Source organism: Microtus ochrogaster, linkage group LG3 (assembly GCF_000317375.1).
Source record: "Microtus ochrogaster isolate Prairie Vole_2 linkage group LG3, MicOch1.0, whole genome shotgun sequence".
Classification (NCBI taxonomy): Eukaryota; Metazoa; Chordata; class Mammalia; order Rodentia; family Cricetidae; genus Microtus; species Microtus ochrogaster.
This window is the reverse complement of record NC_022029.1, coordinates 37918223-37938267: the sequence shown is the minus strand read 5'-3', so window position 1 is coordinate 37938267 and position 20045 is coordinate 37918223. Positions and strand designations below refer to the sequence as shown.

The 20045-nt window shown below is 46.1% G+C and overlaps 1 protein-coding gene across 3 annotated transcripts in view; it reads left to right on the top strand.

Annotated features, from left to right (window-relative positions):
• The window catches only part of Crim1 (cysteine rich transmembrane BMP regulator 1), a 177055-nt gene that overhangs the window by 148479 nt on the left and 8531 nt on the right, over nt 1-20045 (top strand). For all 3 annotated transcript variants that reach the window (XM_005360785.2, XM_013351355.1, XM_026785964.1), the window contains 3 exons: nt 1980-2195; nt 6578-6799; nt 19387-19581. In XM_005360785.2, the coding sequence (XP_005360842.1) occupies nt 1980-2195; nt 6578-6799; nt 19387-19581 (633 nt within the window). The remainder of the gene's footprint in view (nt 1-1979; nt 2196-6577; nt 6800-19386; nt 19582-20045) is intronic.

Genomic DNA, 20045 nt, shown 5'->3' with positions numbered 1-20045 from the left:
TGGATGGATGGATGGATGTATAGATAGATAGATAGATAGATAGATAGATAGATAGATAGATAGATAGATAGATAGATAGATGACAGACAGAAAGATGGGTAGAGAGCTATTGAGACAGACACTAGACATAGACCTTTGACCTACACACACACATACACACACTCACTGGCTTTCTGAATGTACATACATATACAGAAAAAAACCATTCCTTTGCAGGCATGTGTAGAGTTATGTTTTTTTCAGAATCTTTAGTGGTTTGCTGTATGTGCTCTCTTCTGACTGGAAGCCCTAAAGGTCTGCGGTCCTCGCGGGCTCCTTCCTACCTCAAAGAGCAGTCGCTTCTTCTCCGTGCAGAGCCGGTGTTCCCTGGGAGGAAGTTTATGATCACCAATTAGCACTGTCTCTTGCGTTAGTGCACATCCTTTGCCTTTTCCTCACCATCCCTCAGCCACTGTGTTTTGCTTTAAAGCAGGAACATAATAGAGCAAGGAGATTAGAGAGGTAAAAACCCCTGCACACACAGGCCTCCTCATGACGCCCCCTGCTTATCAGCTTTTCAGAGTGTGTCGGTTGTCTGTCCTCTGAACGTCCTTTCTGAATGCCATCAGAAAATCTTTGCCAATATTGGTTTTCATTGTGACATTTTCTCTCTCTCTCTCTCTCAGCCACTGGAAATGCTCTCCGAGTGTCTTGTTCCCACCTCCGCTTTCATTTCCACCGCTTATATCCTGGGATTCTACTTTAGCCGTCGGTGTTCTGGCGTGCGTCTGCTTAGGCAAAGTCCCAGGCTTTCCTGGTTCCCATGAGATAAAGCTGTCCTGAAAGTCAGCCCAGGCCACTGTATTCCATCAGTGTTATTGCCTCACACACTGCTTTGTAAGGGACGGCCCTGTGCTTGGACTCTGACCATTTCTACATAGACAGGGTGGTTCCCCTCAACCCTCAGCCTCCGCTGAGCTCCAGGCCTCAGCCAGCAGTGATGTCTCTAGATCGTTTCTCAGCAGGGTACACCTCTGTCAACGCCTCCTTGATGTCCTTGTTGTGCTTGGACTCCGGGAATATGGTTAGTGCCGCCTTACTTCCCAACACCACATCAGGGGAACTCCCAGTACCTCTGTAGCCGTTGTAACATTAAAGTCTCCCCATCGTTATCAGCTCGCAAAGGGACCAAATCCACATCCACTCTGGGGAAAGAAATCACAGTCATCAGCCTCTGGGCATGTCTCTGGTTGATGATGGCACTGTCCACCAAATGTTTAGTCTCAGGTGAAGGGTTTCAGACTGTTGATTCTGTAGAAACATTCCTGCTTGGGGTCCTGGCAGCTGGCTGAGGTGAGGTGTGGCTCCTTGACAGTGGGCCATATTTCCAAGCATAAAAGTGTTGAGAATCCCAAGATAATAAAGTAGACAGGACATCCATCATTTGGAAGTTTTGTTTAATCTAGAGGCATATCCGTTTTCCAAATAACCATTGACTTCGGTCCCAGCCCCTTGACTGTGCTTAATGCTCCGAACTGGTAGCTTTATATGTAAAATAGAATAATAGTGCCTTGCTCACAAGGCCATTGAAAGGAAGAAAAGAAATACAGAAGTGAGAAGTGCCCAGCCTGGAGATAATTGGACCATAACAAGCATTCAGTAAATGAACGATCTCAATTCTAGACAACTCCTGCATACTCCGGGATGCTCCAGCGAGTGAACCTCCCTGTAATTTCATTCTTATTGAATTCTCTCAGGACTATCGACAGACTTAGCCACTCGAACCTCCCTTCCTGAGATTAGCTCTTTGTCTTCCGTTTCTAGGCATGGAATTTGTTCTTTCCTTTTCTATTCCTGGGATAAGAATAAGGGTGAGTTCTCTCGCTCCTTGGGCCCTTCGGCTTCTCTCTCCCTTAAAGCAAACACCACCCATTTCGTCGGCGGTTACAGAAGCTGCAGATGAATAATTTCTCGTGTGTTGGTTCTGTGTCATTCCTCAGATGACTTTGTGGTGCAGAAGCCAGAGCTCAGCACTCCCTCCATTTGCCACGCACCCGGAGGAGAGTATTTCGTAGAAGGGGAGACATGGAACATCGACTCCTGCACACAATGCACCTGCCATAGTGGCCGGGTGCTGTGTGAGACCGAGGTGTGCCCACCACTGCTCTGCCAGAGCCCCTCACGCACCCAGGACTCCTGCTGCCCCCAGTGTACAGGTAACCAGCATGGTGGCATGGCACAGGCCTGGTGGGAAGGATGCAGCTTTGTTTGATGGTTCTGTAGACATCAGGATGAGCTCTATGCCAAAGCCAGGAACCTGTGCAGGATCCTCTTGGCTGCCTGCTTCCCTAATCCATTCCCCTCTGTCACCCACATACTACAATCAGTATGCATGGCACCTGAGTTGACTTCTTTTCCCTTTCTCCTTTAGCCTTACAGTTCACATTGACGATGTACATAGAGTACAGGCAGCCCCTCTGTGCCAAGTTATGTCAGATGACTCTGCTGATGTGAAAAGTCACCTCACATTGTTTCTAACAAATGCGAAAACTAGTTATTGGAGAATAATATAAATACAACTCCTTGAAATTATAGAGGTTGTAAAAATTCTTTGAAAATATGCCCATGCCCTTCCAAAACTGTGATTAATGGGCTAAAACCAAGAGTGTTGAGTGGGTGTCCCTGTGTGTGCATGGGGGCTGCTCCTGTGTTCTTCCTGTGATTGCTCAGGCCTTAGCAGGTAACTTTTAAGTCATAAAAGAAATATGTTACATTGTAAACTTGCTGAGATATTAAATGTGGGCTACACTTCTGGTTTTATACCTAAAATAGTAACTCTGTCAACACTAGGATAAATGACTTTTAGAAAACAATTTTAATTCAACACGTAAAATTGCCAAAGCAGCTGGTTTTATTTGGTTGTGTTTAATCTTCCCAGTTTTTCAACTAAAACCATAACCACTTTCCTTCTCTGTATACAGTCAGTGAGTTTTTGCTCGGTGGAACATAAACTTTCATGTTTTATTACTTCCCTTTTTACATTGATGATCTAGTTAGCTGTCTGGGGTCTTGTGCTGTCTGTGTGTCCATTATACTCAGTAACTAAATTTCAGCCAAAGTTGATCTATTTGTGTAAGTAGCAACTATGTTCAGCAGAGAGGCCTAGTACAAAATCTTGTCTACCGTAAGTAGTCCATTTGTATTCTATCTTTAGACTCTGTGTGGCCTGTTCCAGCCGTGTTTTTGTCGTGATCGCCATGTTATATGGAGGCAAGCCCTGCTGGTGTTTGTCTGTTAAGGAAGACCTATGACTGTTCCCATCCTCCTGATGGGAAATAGTTAGTGTCAGTGAGCCTCTATCCATTTTTGCAGGCATTTCCGGAATGCCTGAACTCAGCCCTGGGGATCCTGAGAATAATGAAAACAAAATAACTTCTATCCTGGGGAGCATTGGTCAAAGAAAAAAAAAGAGTAAAACATGCCAGTGTGGTTCTACGTTAAGAAAGTGATGGTGCACAGAGAGGAACAGTGAGAGGGGGTACTTGAGCTCCAGAAGATGTGAGGAAAGGAAGAAGTGCCCTGTGCTATCGGGGCTAGGGGCCGAGTGACTAGGAGAGGTTCAGGAGGAGATGCTTCTCTGTGACCGCCAGCCCAGGTTCTTGGATGGGACACCTGGCTGCACTCAGAGCTGAGCCCGGGAAGAGGTGATGGACAAGGCCCAGGTCAGGCTTAGGCCCAGCTTCACAGTAAGAGTCTGCATTGCAGAGGCTCCTCGGGTTCCTGGCAAGGCAGCTGTGGCTTTCTGCTTTTCGCTCTCTGGGGCTGAGTGACACTCCATCTTATGCCTAGCTTTTTCTTCTCATTTGTAAACTTGGGCCAAGGTGACTAATATTTTTTCCATATATTGATAACTCAGTGGTAACTCTCATCTTAAACTTTGGAGGTGTGTGTGTGTATTCCAAAAGTTACTTTTGGATATCTGAATGAGGCCCAAGCTAGACTAAACAGTATTTAAATGAACTGTGGATCCCATAATGAATCTTTTCAGACTATTTGTAACCAGACTGTAGCAATGAGGATATTTTTTTTTAAGTCAGACTCATACTGCCTCGGCTTCTCAAATGCTGAAATTATACATACGAGCCACCATGTCTGCTTCACTGCCATTATCTTAAAACTTAAAATGTCAGGGTCTTTTACATCACAGTGAATTAGAAGAGTAGCATTGGTAAGTGCTTTATTACACATCTTGAAAAAGACCAACCTTAAGTGACCACATGCTAAAATGGTCTAAGAATGATGTAGACTCGTCCAGAAGACACGTGTCTGTATGGTGACGACTTCTGTGAGACATCTCCCCATTCTGCCTTACAAAGAGTAGGGTACTAGGGTGATCCTAGTCCGGACGCCACGACCCTCAACTGTCATCCCAGCACTGGAGAGACTAAAGAAGGGTAATTGCCACCACTTTGAGACCAGCCGAGGCCATGTGGTTCCAAGCCAGCCTTTCTCGATAAAAACAAATGAATAGGGTAAGAGACACAGGGAGACACAAAAGAAATAAAAAGATGAGTGATCACCCAGGAAAAACACTGTTAAGTAAACCAAGAAATAAATGTTTGGAAACCGCATTAGACAGTCTCTGGGGCTAGGGAACAGGAAAAGAAAGGAAGGATCCAGGTATCATTCCAAGTGGCGCTGGTGGACAGGGTTTGGTCAGGAGCCTCCTGTGTAATAGAGTAGAGTAGAGTACAGTCTACTCTGCACGCTGCTCTGACTCTCCCGCCCATCACAGCAGCACATCTCGCTATCCTCTGGAGTTTTCTGGGCATCCGTAAGAAGCCTCTCTGATGTTAAGGCATTCATTTCCGGTGTTGTCATTGCTGTCCCATCTTCATCATCTCAAGTTTTAGCCACAGAGTTGAACATTGTTTGCAGGAGCTAAACGAATCCAAGTCTGCAGGATTCTGGGGACTTCGGGACCTAGACCGGCAGACCAAGCTGAGTTGTACTTCCTTCCAGCCAAAGTTAGCTGTGGCCTCCCTCTTAAAGAAGAAATTCTCTCTAGGAATAGATGTCCATAGGATCCCATCCTTCCATCTTTTGTTTTACTGAACATGGATGGGACATAAGGAACCGTCATAAGGAACTGTCCATGAACCAAAGTCCCATAGTGAACCGGAACCAGTTGAACCAATGTCTGGTCTTTGTGACTTTGTCTTCAGGACTGGTGTGGGGAGAGGTAGTTGTGGTTGAGGAGAGATTTTGGACTCTTGCCATTGTAAGAGCTTCCCTCAGAGATAGCTCCAGGTGCAGCAGCTACCTTGGTCTTCAAGGAGGGCAAATGTGCTCACTGGGGGATGTGGTGGACTCATGACCCAGGTGGGAGAAGGGCCCTCCCTCCACTTAGAACTTCTGTAGCATGTGGTCGCTACTCGTCTGCCTCATACTTTGTCTCATGGCTGAGAACAGCAGCATTCATGATCCCGATTCAGGAGCACACAAGATAACACCCCACTGTGTGGCCGCTGGCGAAAGGTGACTGGATTCTGGTTTTGCTTGGTCCTCTGCCATGCCTCTTCTTAGACTCCTGGGATATTGTGACATTTCAAAAGCAAGAACCCCACTAACTGTTTCATATCCCAGTTTTCTTGGGCGTAATTGCCATTCATTTCTGTGGCTACCAACCCCCAAAGAGAGCTAGCTGTATTTCCTGGCAATACTCTTTTTTTTCCATTTCAAGTTGTCATCTGATGTGGAGACCTTCCATAGTACAACCACGGATGGTTTGTAAATGGTTTTCCCTGGGTGGCAACCTAATGCTTGATCTGGGTTGCTAAGCCTTGCATCACTAATGGGAACGCCTCAACTTAGGAATGTTATAGACAGGCGTCTAGATAGTGCAGAGCACTGAAGACACATTTGAGTGTTGAATGGTTAGGACTGCGCTGACTGCAGCTAAGAGAGAACCTAGCTCTAAAGTTTAAACTAGTAGAGGTTTGTGTGACCTTACACGAAGCTTGAGGCAGGTATGGACCACTGTTGATTCTGTGGCTCAGTGACTTAGGATAAGTTTGTGAGTGGCTTCAGTCAGCACAGTTTTCAGGGTAGCAAGAGCGTGGAAGGATGCGGGCGGCAGTGCCTCCACCCTCAGAAGAAAAGCGGAAGCAGCCCTGGAGATCCCTTTATTAACCCTGTGCTGCAGCTAGACCAGGGGCCTCCCCTCCTCCTTTCTGGGTTGCAAGAGAGTCTGGGAAAGCAGGAACAGGGTTTCCTGACTCACCCATTGTGATCCAAGTTCCATGATCTCCAAAGAAAATGAAGACTTTGCTGAAGGTAAGAAGGCGGGCGAGTGGACCCTGTGCAAGCACCTGGCAGAGTCTCGATGACAAGTCTTTTCCTATTGTTACTGTGTTCTAAAACTCAAGCCCTTGCTAAAATCAGGCTTCCTAATTTTATGACCAGCCGTGTCTTTTTTAATGAGGCACCCAGAGCCTCAGAGGCAGGGCGTCTTTGTAAGGGTGACACTTCACTATGCTGTGTGCGTAGTTGGGACCTGCCGCGCTAGCTTTGCTGACCTGTATGCTCATTTTTCCAGATGAACCACTTCAGCCTTCCACATCCCATAATGAGAGCGTGCCTAGTTACTGCAAAAATGATGAAGGGGATATATTCCTGGCAGCCGAGTCCTGGAAGCCTGACGTTTGCACCAGCTGTGTGTGCATGGATAGCGTCATTAGCTGTTACTCTGAGTCCTGCCCTTCCGTGTCCTGTGAAAGACCTGTTCTGAGGAAAGGCCAGTGTTGTCCCTACTGCCTAGGTAAGATCAAGGGGGGGAAAGAAACCAAACAGCCTTCATCTCTCCAAGTGACCACTGAATTGACACTGACAGCCATTTGCGTAGATCAGTTAGTGTTTTTTAAATTGGTTTTTCTGGTTGGTATACCATACCAACGCACTGTGTGGACATTAATCAATGAGATGAGGGAGATGTGTTCCCAAGATGGAGGGCATGGAGAATAAATCGCTGCTGTCTCAGAACGCAATGGTGTTACAGCGCCATTGTGTTCCACTGGGACCCTTAGCCAGTTCTGCGTTTTTAATATCATAGCTCTCGCTACCTGACTGATTTTGATAGTCTTCTCAATACTACTCCCCATATTAGAGTATATTCATTACATAAAACTTGCCTCTCCCTTGAGACCAACTCAATATGAAATATTCATTAAATCTTTATTTGTTTGGCTTTTCCTGTCTGACAGGGCAGTGGGGTGATCCTATTTATGCCACGTTGGCGGCCTGAGCACAGAGTGAGGCCTAAATAAATGATAGTTCTCGTTCCTCTTTGTGGCCCATGGTGCCACATCCTATAAGCAGAGGACATACGAATATTAACCCCTAATGTCCATACCAAACCGGTCCTGTGGCTATGAGCCAGATGCCGCTCTGGGGACCAGAAGGAAGGCTGAGACAGATGGCATCTCTAATCAAGGACAGCCCTGGCTCCCAAGGCCCTCGCTGTCTTTATTGGTTCTGCATCCTAAAGTCAAATGAGAGACAAGACACATCGCAGTCCCACCGTGAACCCTTAATCAGAGTGGCAAATGAAAACACATGCCTTTGTTAATTAATTATAGCTAATTGTGCACTTACTGCCAGTGGGGTCTGCGTGCTTCCTAGGCATAAGTCATTGCAGGTGTTTTGAGTAATACCTGGGGAAGAAGAAAGAGTTTCAGGCCTCAGAACGTTGTTTTTGAGAATTTTACAGAGCTGGATATGCTCCGTGGTTATACTGAGTGTATTCAGTGTGTGTGTGTGTGTGTGTGTGTGTGTGTGTGTGTGTGTGTGTGTGTATTTGCAAAGAATATAAAACAATATGTCTTGAAAATTGGGTCTGTCCTTTGAGTGACCATCTATATAATTTATCCTTTAAAGTGCTGTTGGGTGAGGACCGTGGGCAAGTGATGTAATAGCAACTACGGATAAAGAGTCTACAGAAACTGGGATGGACGGTAATTTCCCAGTGGGAAGAGATACCTGTAAGCATTGTTCCTAAATGGAACTAAAAAATGATCAAGACACGCATCCACATTAGCTACTTACCTTTCAAAGAGCTGCCTACAATTTGTACAAGAAATGGCACGCTGCCCTTGGTACTAATCTAAATAGGAGATGTAACCAGGATACTGCCCATCCCTCCCAGGGATTCCCTGTGAACAAGACAGTTGTGTCCCGCTCACTTAGCAGACCTCCAGTGACAAAAGGAAGAATTAATGAACCACCCGGGAATACATGGTTAATCCTTGGGAAATCGAGCCCAGATGGCCTAAGAATTCCATGTCCGCTTCAGAGGGGAAAACGGATCTCCTAACACATTTCTCTTGTGTTGAAATTCTCAGAGGTTTTGTTCAGCTGATCCTCCCTGTGGTGTTTGTTGCTTCATCCCTTAAGCCGGTTACTTTAGTTGTGAATTAGTTTTCATGTGATGATGGTAAATCACTTCTCTTTCTCACAAAAGCAATTCCCCAAAATCATGGAGAGAAACCTTAGTATTTTCTGTCTCCTGCGTTTCCCCTTCATTATCTCTGAATCATTTAGACTATGCAGTCTTCTTTAACGTAGGCAAGAAAGACCTATTCGGCCAGACTTTGTGATTTGGGTTTTAAGTTAGAGTATAAGCACTTGCATTAAATTATGGTTCATATAAGTGCATATTGTGTTCCAGCACCCTCTACAACAAACCCCCACGCCCACCCCTTCTACCCACTGATGTGTCTGTATGTTCACATGTGTTCGATAAGCCTGGGACCCATCCTAAGGGAACATGAAAAATTCACTATCTGGCACCTGCAGCTTGTGTGTGCTCACGAATCTTACCTCTCCATCCCTGTTGTACACTTAACACCCTAATTAAGCCTCCCCTGTCCGCGTCATGCTTGCTTTGTAAATATTCTGCTTAAATCGCTCCTGCCCTCGTATGGCTCTGCTAGTCAAGCATTGAAAGTTGAGTTCATGAAGTAACTTAGGGATTTCCTGTCTGACTTGCCTCTTTTATGTTTGGGTATTTTCTCTTATTGTCCCACCTTCCCATTAGCCCAGCCCTTCTACAGAGGTACCAAGCCTGGGCAAACCAGCCTTTCCGAAAATCCTTCATAACCGTGGCTGACCTGTAGATCCTTAGTCATCTCGAGAAGGGAAAACAATGGGTCCGGGCCAGGGTTTCGTGCTATTGAGCACCCGACTGCTTTCCCATAGAACAGTGAGAACCAGTGCTTGCGCTGGGCATTGGGGCATTGTTACTTTCACTCCAGATTGTCAGCCCTCACTAGGGACCACCCAAATCACCAGGGGCACTGGCCTTACAGTGGCCTCAGGTCCCCTACTGGTGAGCCATTGCTCTAACAGCCTCACAGCTCCTGAGAAACCCACTTTTTTCTCATCCCCAAACCAGGAAGTTCGTTCATGTTTGCCTTTGAATTTCATTTTCTCAGCAAAGGTAATGAAAAGTGGGCGATCCTCCTAAAAGTAGGCTTCTAATTACAAGTGTTTGTGTTCCTTTCAGCTAAATTATCTGCTCACTAATACGCGGTGATAATGGTTTCTTTTGATGTGTGAAGGCCTCCTATTATGTGTGCTAATTTAGTAGGATGTGTAATACAGACATAATTAATAGGATTGGTGATTAATTTTGAAAAGTGAGCAGCTTTGTCTAATTGCTTATAATACCTATCATTAGGGAATTCATCCTTCTACTCGAATGAAACTAAGTAGTCATTACCCAATCATTTTAATGGAGCATCTTAATTGATTTTCTAATTTTTTGTATTCTGCCTTCCTATACAAATACACACAATGCTTGGCTGTATTGTCATAGGCTTTCTGACTATAAAGATGGCTCAGAAGATAGCATGGGTGTGGGTCAGGTAACATGCTGGTAATCCTGATGTGTGATAGCAGGCATGGTATCTGGGTGGTTGGAACTGCTGGATCCCTCTGTTACCATGCTCTTCACTTCGAGAGTCCAGGCTGTTGTTGAGGGTCCTCACTTTGCTACTGGCCATGCGCTATGTGCCTCTCTCATTCCTTCCCAGAGGGGAAGATAGTCTTTCAGGGCCCATGAGATCTTGGCTGTCTTTTCCCAAGAGAGGGAAAGCAAACGAATGACCCATGACCACCACCCCACCTTCCCTCACCATATTTGTGAAGATGCCTATCCTGCCCACAGCTCTGGCAAGGGGGGCATGAGTAGTCCGTTGGATCCTTTGTATGCCTTTGATTCGGTTTTTCCGGGTTGGCAAGTCCATGGAAAGAGCAATCCTTTGATGATAAAGATTATTCTTTATAATCAGTTATAACAGATGGGGTCGTAGGTTAGTTCCCTGTCATCTTTGGAAAGTGAGATACTCAGATGTACTACCGGCAGGCTGGTCTAGGAGAGCAGGTGTACTCTGCTGGCTGAGCCAGAAGTCTTGCGTAGACTATTACCTGAAAATTACAGTCTGGTAAGGATGAGTTTATTTGTTAGTTGCATGTTACTTTACTTGATATTTTAGGTCACATACTGAGAATTACAGCTAGAAATCCCCGAGTCAATGAATCTTTCGACTTAAGAAGATTCTGAGAAACATTGGTTATTTTTGGATGAGAGCCATTTGCTTACATATATATAAAACATCAGCACATGTGGTTTAGAACTTGCTTATGAGCACAGTTAAGATGTTCTGCTTATGACTTAGAGTCACTTCAGAATGCTTTTAATATGGCTCTTTGAAGATCTGTCAAATGAATTTTTGATAGATGATTTATTATAGTTTTCTTCTACCACGTCATTCTTTTTATTATACCTCTGTCTGATTAGCGCATAGCCATACTTCATATTTGCTGTGTGTTAGTCTGTCCTAATATTTGAAGTGGCGCTATCACGAGGCTGTCCTGGCTCGAGTCAAAGCCCCCTTTCCCCCCTCAGTGCACTGTAGTGCTATAATTGTATAGTCATCTTCAGGGAATGCATAGGAGCATAGCTCCCTAATAGAGAGGGGTCTGTGTCCTGAACCACACCTGTCGGCTGTACAGCATCCCTCATGCTTGGACGTCAGTGTGCTTCAGGCTGAGTGATCAAAACATTATCTTCTTAGATCTCTGTGTGCATGCACATCAGTCAGCATCAAGTATAGTAACTGTTTGCATCAGCATCATTGAAATGCAGAATCCATGGAGTTCATGTCGCGTGGTTTTAAGTCATAATATCAGGACACTAGAATCTAATACTCCAGTATATTTCTTTAAAATTAACAAGTTGTGCACACTGTAAAGAACTTGCTGTAGAGCCAGGATTGTGATCCTGACTCTGAAACATACCGGCTTTGTATCTTGGTGATACAATACAGTCTAATCTCCTATAGAGGCAATCTGTGCATCTCAAAGATCCTGTGTACATGAAGTGAAGCTATATTTGTATGTGGCGAGGTAAACACTACCTGAGTGACCTGCCTCAGTGAACCGCTGCTGCTTCAGGACAGACTGCAGCTAATCTAAGCAATGTTCATATAGTTCCGTTTATCTCCTCACCTGGAGTGGAGCTTCTGGCTTCACCAAGAGAGAGGCCAGCACCTCATATCTCTGGTGGCCTTCTGAAGGAGGAGAACACAATGATGCTTGGTGGTGCTCTTCCTCCTGTCTTTTCTCATCTTTAAAGGTCCATGGCTTCTTTGGTCCTTTCTGTGGCCCAGGTAGAAATAATACACTCTCTGTAATACTTGTGTTGAGGGCAGGGTCTTACCTACAGACCTCACTGTCTTCTAAATGTGATAAGAGGGGACCCATAAATTCGGTTTTAGAAGTTAGTGTCATGAGAAGAGTCCATGATCTATTCATGTGGTCTTCGCTGTTGTTGATTCTGGAGGGCATGCTCTCCTAGCGTCCTGCATCCCTTCCATCCCTTCCCCAGCTGTCACAGTGGCTCCAGATTGTCACCCTCATTGTCAGAACTAGCATTAAAGGCATTTAAGTGAAAGGAAAGAGATGCGGTGTGATGGAAAGGCAAGGGAAACAGAATGGGCATTTGTGTATCGTTTAGAGGGTGCGAGAAGGAAAACATTCCAGTTGTCATCTACTGTACCAACCTTGGAACTGCTCTAAAGTTACCACACCAAAAATAAACCGTGTTTGATTTCAGTTTGCTTAGGTCTTGCCCTGCACCCTAGGAAGCTCCTTTTTCTGTGTAGTTCCCTCTCTGTTTTTGTTTCTCCATTTAGCCAGGCATCATAAACAGAAGCTCACATGTTTGCAGTTCTGGGACACAGCATCTGTCTGGGCCCATGACCTTGTGTTAAAGATCCCTCTGCACAGAGGGAGGCTGACACTGGAGTCTCAGAGTGGACCAGCATTTGTCCTTTCCCGTTTATGTCTGTACAAGAGGCCAAACCTGGTTTTCTACCTGCCAGTGATAAGGGATGGGTGTAGCCCTCTGCCAGGATGACCCACCTGATGAGGACCCCTGGACACTGCTGGGAGAGGATTTCTGATGACAAAGAACATCTCCTGCAGGTTCAGAGACAGCGACATCTGACCAGTTAGGCTTTCTTAGCCAAACGCTGTACTCAAGCATCCTAAAGAAAGTTGCATCTCTTTTCATTCTTTTTTGGAGCCACCTTGATCTTGCATCGCTACTGCCTGCCATTTAGAATACATTTATTCATTTCCAGAATTATTTTGGTGTGTAATATCAACACACACACACACACACACATGCCTACCTTCCTGTGAAATAGTAGGCCTTACTATAAAATAAGACTTCGTTTCAAGTTGAAAATGAACTACTTGTTTGAACTTGAATCTTGAAGTATCCCCAACCGACCCACCGTAAACACCTTGATACAAGAACTACATTCCATAGCTGAGAAATTGTGCCCTCTTTGCATGCAGTGAGCTCAACCAAGGCACGGTATGCCAGCTGGTTGGATTTCTGTTGCTGGCACTCAGGAACATTTGTGACAATTCTGTGGGTTTGAAGCAACCATTTTACTGCAGTGTGGTGAAGAAACTGGAAGCCTCTTTTGATCTTTTTAATAGACTTAGACATCATATCCCAAAAAATAGATGAACTGAAATAAAATAAAACTGAATTTTGAAGAAAGGATTTTGAAGGCCACTGGCTTGTGCATCGATAAAGATACTTTACAGAGGTGGCAGCCACACTGCCTGATAATGTTTGCCCCCTTTTTCATATGCAAAGGATTACAACTGAATGTTTCCCCAAGCTCTTTCCCTCATTGAGATTGTTCAGGTCCAGCATGCACCCAGGCCCATTTGAGCTCCCCCCTTGACCTCTTGGACTTCCCATTGAGCCTGCACTCAGGGTCTCTGCCTATACATCTGCAAACTTGTGCTGACCTCTTGGCTCTTTACTTAGATTCCCGCTTCTTGCAATTTCTGTTTAAGACATCCCTTTATGTAAAAACAAAAAAGATAGTGGTGCTAGTTTCTCGATTAGAGCTTGTTCATATCTCCTGTGTTCTCCAAGCATGGCTCTCATACCTAGCGTTTGCCCAACTGAAGTTGATGAAGGAAAATGACAACACAGGCAGGGACTTGGTGTCTTATCAGAAAGTAACATGGAACATAGGTTTGTCCTGCTCCCTTGTGGGCTGGAGAAAGGCACTGCGGTGCATTGTGAAAGTGCACATTGATGTTTTAGTGAAGCCCTTGCCCTGTACTGAGGCTTGATCGTTAGTAAGCCTGGGCTGCTTGTTCCACTCCCTCTTCTAAACCGCATGCCACCCATACTGTGCAAGCGGCCTTTTTACCCCTGCCTGAGTGATCTCACTAAGTAGTACTTACCAGAAATCAGACTGAGGAGATAGCTGGACAGATAAAATGGCTGCCACTGCACAAGCAGGAATGCCTCAGTTTGAATCCCCAGTACCCATGCAAAAAGCCAAGCATGGCCACATACATCTGTAGCCCTAGCAACAAAGGAGAAGGGGACACAGGCAGATCCTCAAGCTTGCTAGCCAGCCAGTCTGGCCAATCATGGACTTCTGGAGTCAGGGAGAGAAACAATCAAAGTATAGGTTGGGGAATGATAGAAGAAGATACCTGTCATTGATCCCTGGCCTCTTTACACACACATGCGCAAACACAACATACACACGTGCGCATATACAGACATATGCTAAACTATATACACACATCTCAGACTTCAAACTTGGTGCCCACACTGAAGTGGAATGCTGTGAGCCAGTCCTTTGGCATGTCCACCAAATGTAAGCAAGCCCTGTGGCTCTGGGGGCATGTCCCGGAGGGAATATACCCTGCTCATTACTGAAGCCAAGAGTTGAGAACAATTCTGTCAGTGTGCCTGCATCCCAGTACCTGAGGAAGGAACAGATGCCCAAGAGCAGGACTGCTGGATTGATATAAACAGGGGACTTCTTAAAGCAGAGGCAGCATTTAGCTTCTTAGCCACCGGCATCCCAGAGTAAATTACTTTTCCGGACTCCGTATTGTGGCAAGGATTTGAAAGAACTGATGCAATTTCTAAAGCTGCCCAACTTCCGCCCAGGAAGGGCCTCCCACACTATGACCAGCGAAACAGAATTAGAACCCCAAGTGTCTGTCCGAGAAGGTTATCTCAGAGGCAGAAACTGAAAGCCCAGCTGTAATGCAGGTTACAGTAGGTTTGGGGTTCCGTATCCTTCCGTAGAGGAAAGGGAAGCCATCAGAAGCTTCCTTAGCAGAGGCTCATGTATCCAGCAGTAGGTCAGAGTTGGGCAGGCCTGTGGGCCCATGTGAGTCAAGACTGGAGGTTAAACCTGGAAAGAGGAAGAAGGCACTGGTGGCCACCACTGCCCTTAGTGAACTTTGTAACTAACACAGCTCAAGTAGTAAAAGCCAGGTCCGTCCAACCTTCACAGCTTGCTGAAAGCTTTTATTCTCATATTGAAAAGACATGAGACTGTCAAGTTTAAACAGCTGAATTCAGCCTAGAAAGAGTGGCCATGTAAGACCTTGACAGTCCTCCCATTTATATAGCCAGAATCCAGGACAGACAGAGGGAACCACACTGAGTTCTACATCTCTGCTCCCAAAAAGTTCTGCAAATTTTTCAGTGTGGTCCTAGGCGGTACAAGATACTGTTGCTTGAATTGCATACAAAGAAGTGTGTGTTTGAGAGAGAGAGCGACAGAGACAGATGGGTTGGGTTTTTTTTTTGTTTTACCCTGTCATAGAGCCACTGTGGCAAACAGACCCCAGCTCCTGGCTCACCATGTTGACAGTGGCAGAAAAAAAAAAATTCCTTAACTGAACGAAGCCATTCCAGATTGGATCTGATGGGAAAGACAGAGACCCAGAATGAGGAAGCAAAATGCCAGAGCTTATCACACCAAGGTATAGCCATTCAATAGTGACTGTCTCTCCTGAATGTGTCAAATATTGGCCCTCGATACCATTGCCAGTGGGAAAGCCCAAAGCTGTCTGAAACTGTGGCAGTGTCCTCAGAATACGATTTTAGCAAGGTTTGCTTCAAAGAGGACCCTGTTTGTTAGGATCTTTAATTCCTAATATATTTGTTTGAAAAGTAAATGTTCCTCTGTTCAGTGCCGAACCCGATGCTCCCTTCCCTCGTCATTTTTCTCTGAGAGGGAGGAAGAGAGACAAGAGTTGTGAGGGGGAGACATATTGGGGGTGACTTCCAGGCTTGCCCAAGTCCTCACCGCCGTGCCGTCTCCTCAACCAGGCTGTGCTGCTTGGTTGAAAGAGATCTCCATTGCCTAGAGTCACTGAGTAATAATGACTTTGGTCTATGTGGCACGGATATCTGCCCAGAAAGCGACCCCCACATCCCCCAAGTCATGCTGCTGTGCTTTATAGATAGAAGGCATGCGGGGGTGAGGGGGAGCCAAACCCTCCCTAGTGCCTGCCCCACCCTTCCTGTCCTCACATCTTAGTCGAGTGACATTAATTCCGTGTGCCTCCGTTGTTTATGGAATTGAAACAGTAACCTGTCCCCTGGGCTGTGGGGATCACACAGAACTGGCGCACGCGTGCCTGGGGCAGAGTAGTCATCCAGCGGTGGAAGTTATGAATGACATGAGGTACTGAGAAATAGGAGCACATGGTGTCATTGCCAGCGTCAGCAGAGCCATTGGGTGTTCGGTGCAGTGGTGAGAATCAAATAGCATATGCACCCAACAGCCACACCAGTAGCCGCACAGAAACTGGCTGTAGGTCTGCATTCTTCCGCAGGCGAGGTGTTCAGAGTAGCCTTTACATGTTGTCTCCATTAGGCTAAGCAGGTCCTACGAGAAAGTGACAATGGCTTTATTAATTCATTATAAAGACCTTCAAAGTACACAGACTTTGCCCCATCTTCCCATTCTGAAGGGTTCTTGAACCCATGGTCCATCTGGCTACCACCGGCTCTATACCGTCAAAACTCTACCAAAGCCACTAACCTTTCAAGAAAAACTTAGTGTAAAGCAAAAATATTTCCATTTTTTTCTTTTTTTTATTTTATTTTATTACTTTAAAAAATACCAACCCAAATTCCCATTCCCTCCACACACACCCTCCTACCCTACCCCCTCCAATCCTATGAGAGGGCAAGGAACTCATTAACCAAAGTCTATCTTACTATTTATTGGGCCAGATGGCAGTTGCCCTGCTAAAGCTAGTTACAGTTTTCTCAAAATCAAGAGTCATGTCCATTTGCTTTATTGACAGCATGAAGATTTATTAGCACAGTGTACCCTAGTTTTTGACCCCACTTGGAGAAACAAAATTAGTTGCTATGTAATGTTTTGATATTTCGGTTCAAAAGGACTTTGCCAGCGAGAGCAAGAATGATGTCTTTGACACGGGGGTCACTGTGAATCGGGGACTGGTGATGCACTTGGGGTCTCTCCACACTAGACAGTACACTAACTGATCCACCTCAGGTCAGACACCAGTTTAGCCTTTTGGGGGCTCTGAGTGTATTGCATGATCTCAGAGAGCTCCTGAAGAGCCTGGTGCACCCTGGAGCCCACGTAAGACGTGTCTTGCTGCCATCTGGCAACCGCCGTGCTCAGAACATCTTCACGCCCCGTTTTTCACGTCTGCTCTCAAATCTGAATTAAGTCATTTGCAGATGAACCGAAGCTGAAAGTGACACGCCTCTGAGGTCCTCGGTGATAAACTGGTGAAAAGGCCAGGCATCCAGGTCCGGTCGTAGTCAGCCCACTTGTGGGGAAATAATTCTGTAGAAACTGCACATCACTAAGGGGGTCAGGAACTCTCATTCCGTCTCTGGGAAACTGAACCTCCTCTTCATGGGTTGCTAGCATAATGGTTCCACTGTGTCCATGGTCATCTGGCCCTCTACACTGTCCACTTGTGTTTCCTTGTATCCGTGGTGGTAGCTGCACTGGACTTGGTGAGGGAGACCCACGCACAAGGCTGCATCCACCACACAGGCAGGCTTCTGGGTCAGGGTCCTGCGTACATGAGCACTGTGATGAGCATTGGTTACATGTGTGGATGCCCTCACAAGGCTGAACACATAACTGCCATCATTAACAGCTCAGCCTCATTTTGGAAGCTAATATTGCCTCGTCAGCATTAGTAGCGATGAATTATTAAATATCTTAAGACGTAATGAATTTCCGTGCTGAGATCCTAAGACCTTAGAGCCGAGTGCTTGGCCTTCAGTCAAACCCCTTTGCACCAAACCTTCAGCCCGTCTATCATGGCGCCTCATTCTCTTCCTCCATGACAGCACTGGCAGGGGTGCCACCAACATAAGCTACGGTGAGGGTGACCATCAAGATGGGGCAAGGGGTTAAGCCGTCCCTTTCCCAGTTCCTCGCTCAGCACTCTGGTGGCTGCTCCACCGTCGGAGCTATTTCACAGTTTATGTAAAGCATAAGCAGGAGTGTTGCTGTGTAAAGGATCAGTTCCTTCCAAGTACAAGGTCACCGCATAATGGACTCTGGATCAGTGGCCAAAGCCATCGTCATGCGATGATGATGGGTCAGAAGACTTCCTGAATTAAGCATACGACGTAGCTCTACCCAGCCCATTTCCTGTGTACGTTTCAGATATCGTAATTGAAGTTGCCTCCTTTAAGGATTCCGTATTAGCAACCACTTGTATCACATTTGGTTTGAAAGCCTTCAAATGAGTTGTTAACGCAATAGATGATTCACCAAATCACTTAGTGTGGATCATGGACTAGTAGCCAAATGACATTTTAGCAGATACTGAAAAATGGATTTCTCATTACTTCTAAAACATCCCTTGATGGGCTTTAGGCAGTAGTAATGAAACAGTAGAAAAGTGTTGAGAGACGGGGGCTATGCCTTTTAGTGCATGTTACAGCTTTTATTCCTTTGCTTAGATGTTCTGTGTTCTGTCCTTTGTGTCCGCCCAGTGAACATCATAACCCCCGAGAGTCTCTCGGAGCCTCCCGGGAGAAACACCGAGCCCTGAGCATCCCAGCTTTCCTAAGGGTGTTTGCCATTCCCAGTGCCCAGAGGTGTATAGTGTAATTTTTAGAATCCAGGCATAAAAATGCCTCACATTTAAGGTGTCACCCAGCCAGTCATTGGCCTGGTGACAGGGCTTCTCCGTGGATCAGTACATCTCTGCCTTGCTCCTGAACTGCTGATCTGCCTTACTCGGGGCCACCAGTCTTAAGCTCCAGAGAGAAAACAAACAAGCTGTTACATGAGATCAGCGTGAATAGATTAAGAAGAGAAGGGAACCTGGGAGGGAAAGGTTGTCCTAAGGAGGAAACGAGAGTGGCAGGACATGATACAGATTTCTAAACACAGTAATTTTTAAACGTATTTTGTTCTGGAGAACCACAGTTTGCTGGTGTTGAGAGGAGAATGGGTTAGGAGAAGTCAGTTTGTGTTGGAGGGGGAGATAGATGTCCTTGTTGGTGAGAAACCATGCGCTATCCGTGAAAGGGGAAGGGAGCAGTTCTCTAGGCTGCTGTCTTTATACGGTGCCGTCATTCTCATCCCTTGCCATCTCCCATCGTGGTTCACACTAACGGTGGGCACGGGGATTGGTAAAGTCCGGCTCTGTAATCGTGCCCAGCTGGACCCCTTGTCCCTCTCTGCATCACATTCTGGATAACAGCCTAAAGACACTTGCCCAGTGAGCAGCACTCCCGGGAGGTTGTTACAGTTAGTATTCTCTGCTAGACTTTGTGGTCCCTGGTCAATTGTGGGCCACAAGAAAAGGGTCAAGAGAATGGCGGACAGCAGTGTTGGGACTAGAGAAAAAAATGGGTCACCAAATCCTGGGGATCATCGACCACCATGTGATCGTGTCAGGCTGTTCCCTTTAGTTTCCCACTAGAAGAAGATGCTATACGGTCACTCAGTCATACCGCCGTGTTCTCTTCTTTTTCACTAGAAGACACAATTCCAAAGAAAGTGGTGTGTCACTTCAGCGGGAAGACCTATGCCGATGAGGAGCGATGGGACATTGACAGCTGCACACACTGCTACTGCCTGCAAGGCCAGACCCTCTGCTCCACTGTCAGCTGCCCCCCTCTGCCCTGTGCCGAGCCCATCAAGGTGGAAGGAAGTTGCTGCCCGATGTGTCCAGGTATCTAAGCCATCATCCTTCTGTTCTCAAGCCAAATAAGGCACAGGCAGTGGGTCAGCCCAATTGCAATGCTCCTACACAAAGTCCTCAGGGTAATTTGCAAAACTCTCACCATGTAGGTGAAGGCTGTACCTCTTCTGATTTGCATACTCTACCCTTAAAGTAGGGGACAGCCACACAGGTATAGCCAACCCATTAACGGCCCCTGCCCTGTCAGAGTAGCGTAGTTTCAGTGTGACCTTTGGACCAGCCCAGAGCAAAAGCTTAAGATGGAACACAGAAGGGAGTAAGACATGAATGTATCAGAACAAAAACGGAAGACTTACAGTTAAAGAGGATAGACCTGGATCATTCTTTTTTTCAGTTCAGAAGTTCTAGCCTGTACCCCACCACCCCTTGGCTGAACCCTTCTCTGCCCACATGTAACATGACTTTGGAGCACACACACCCATACACACACACAC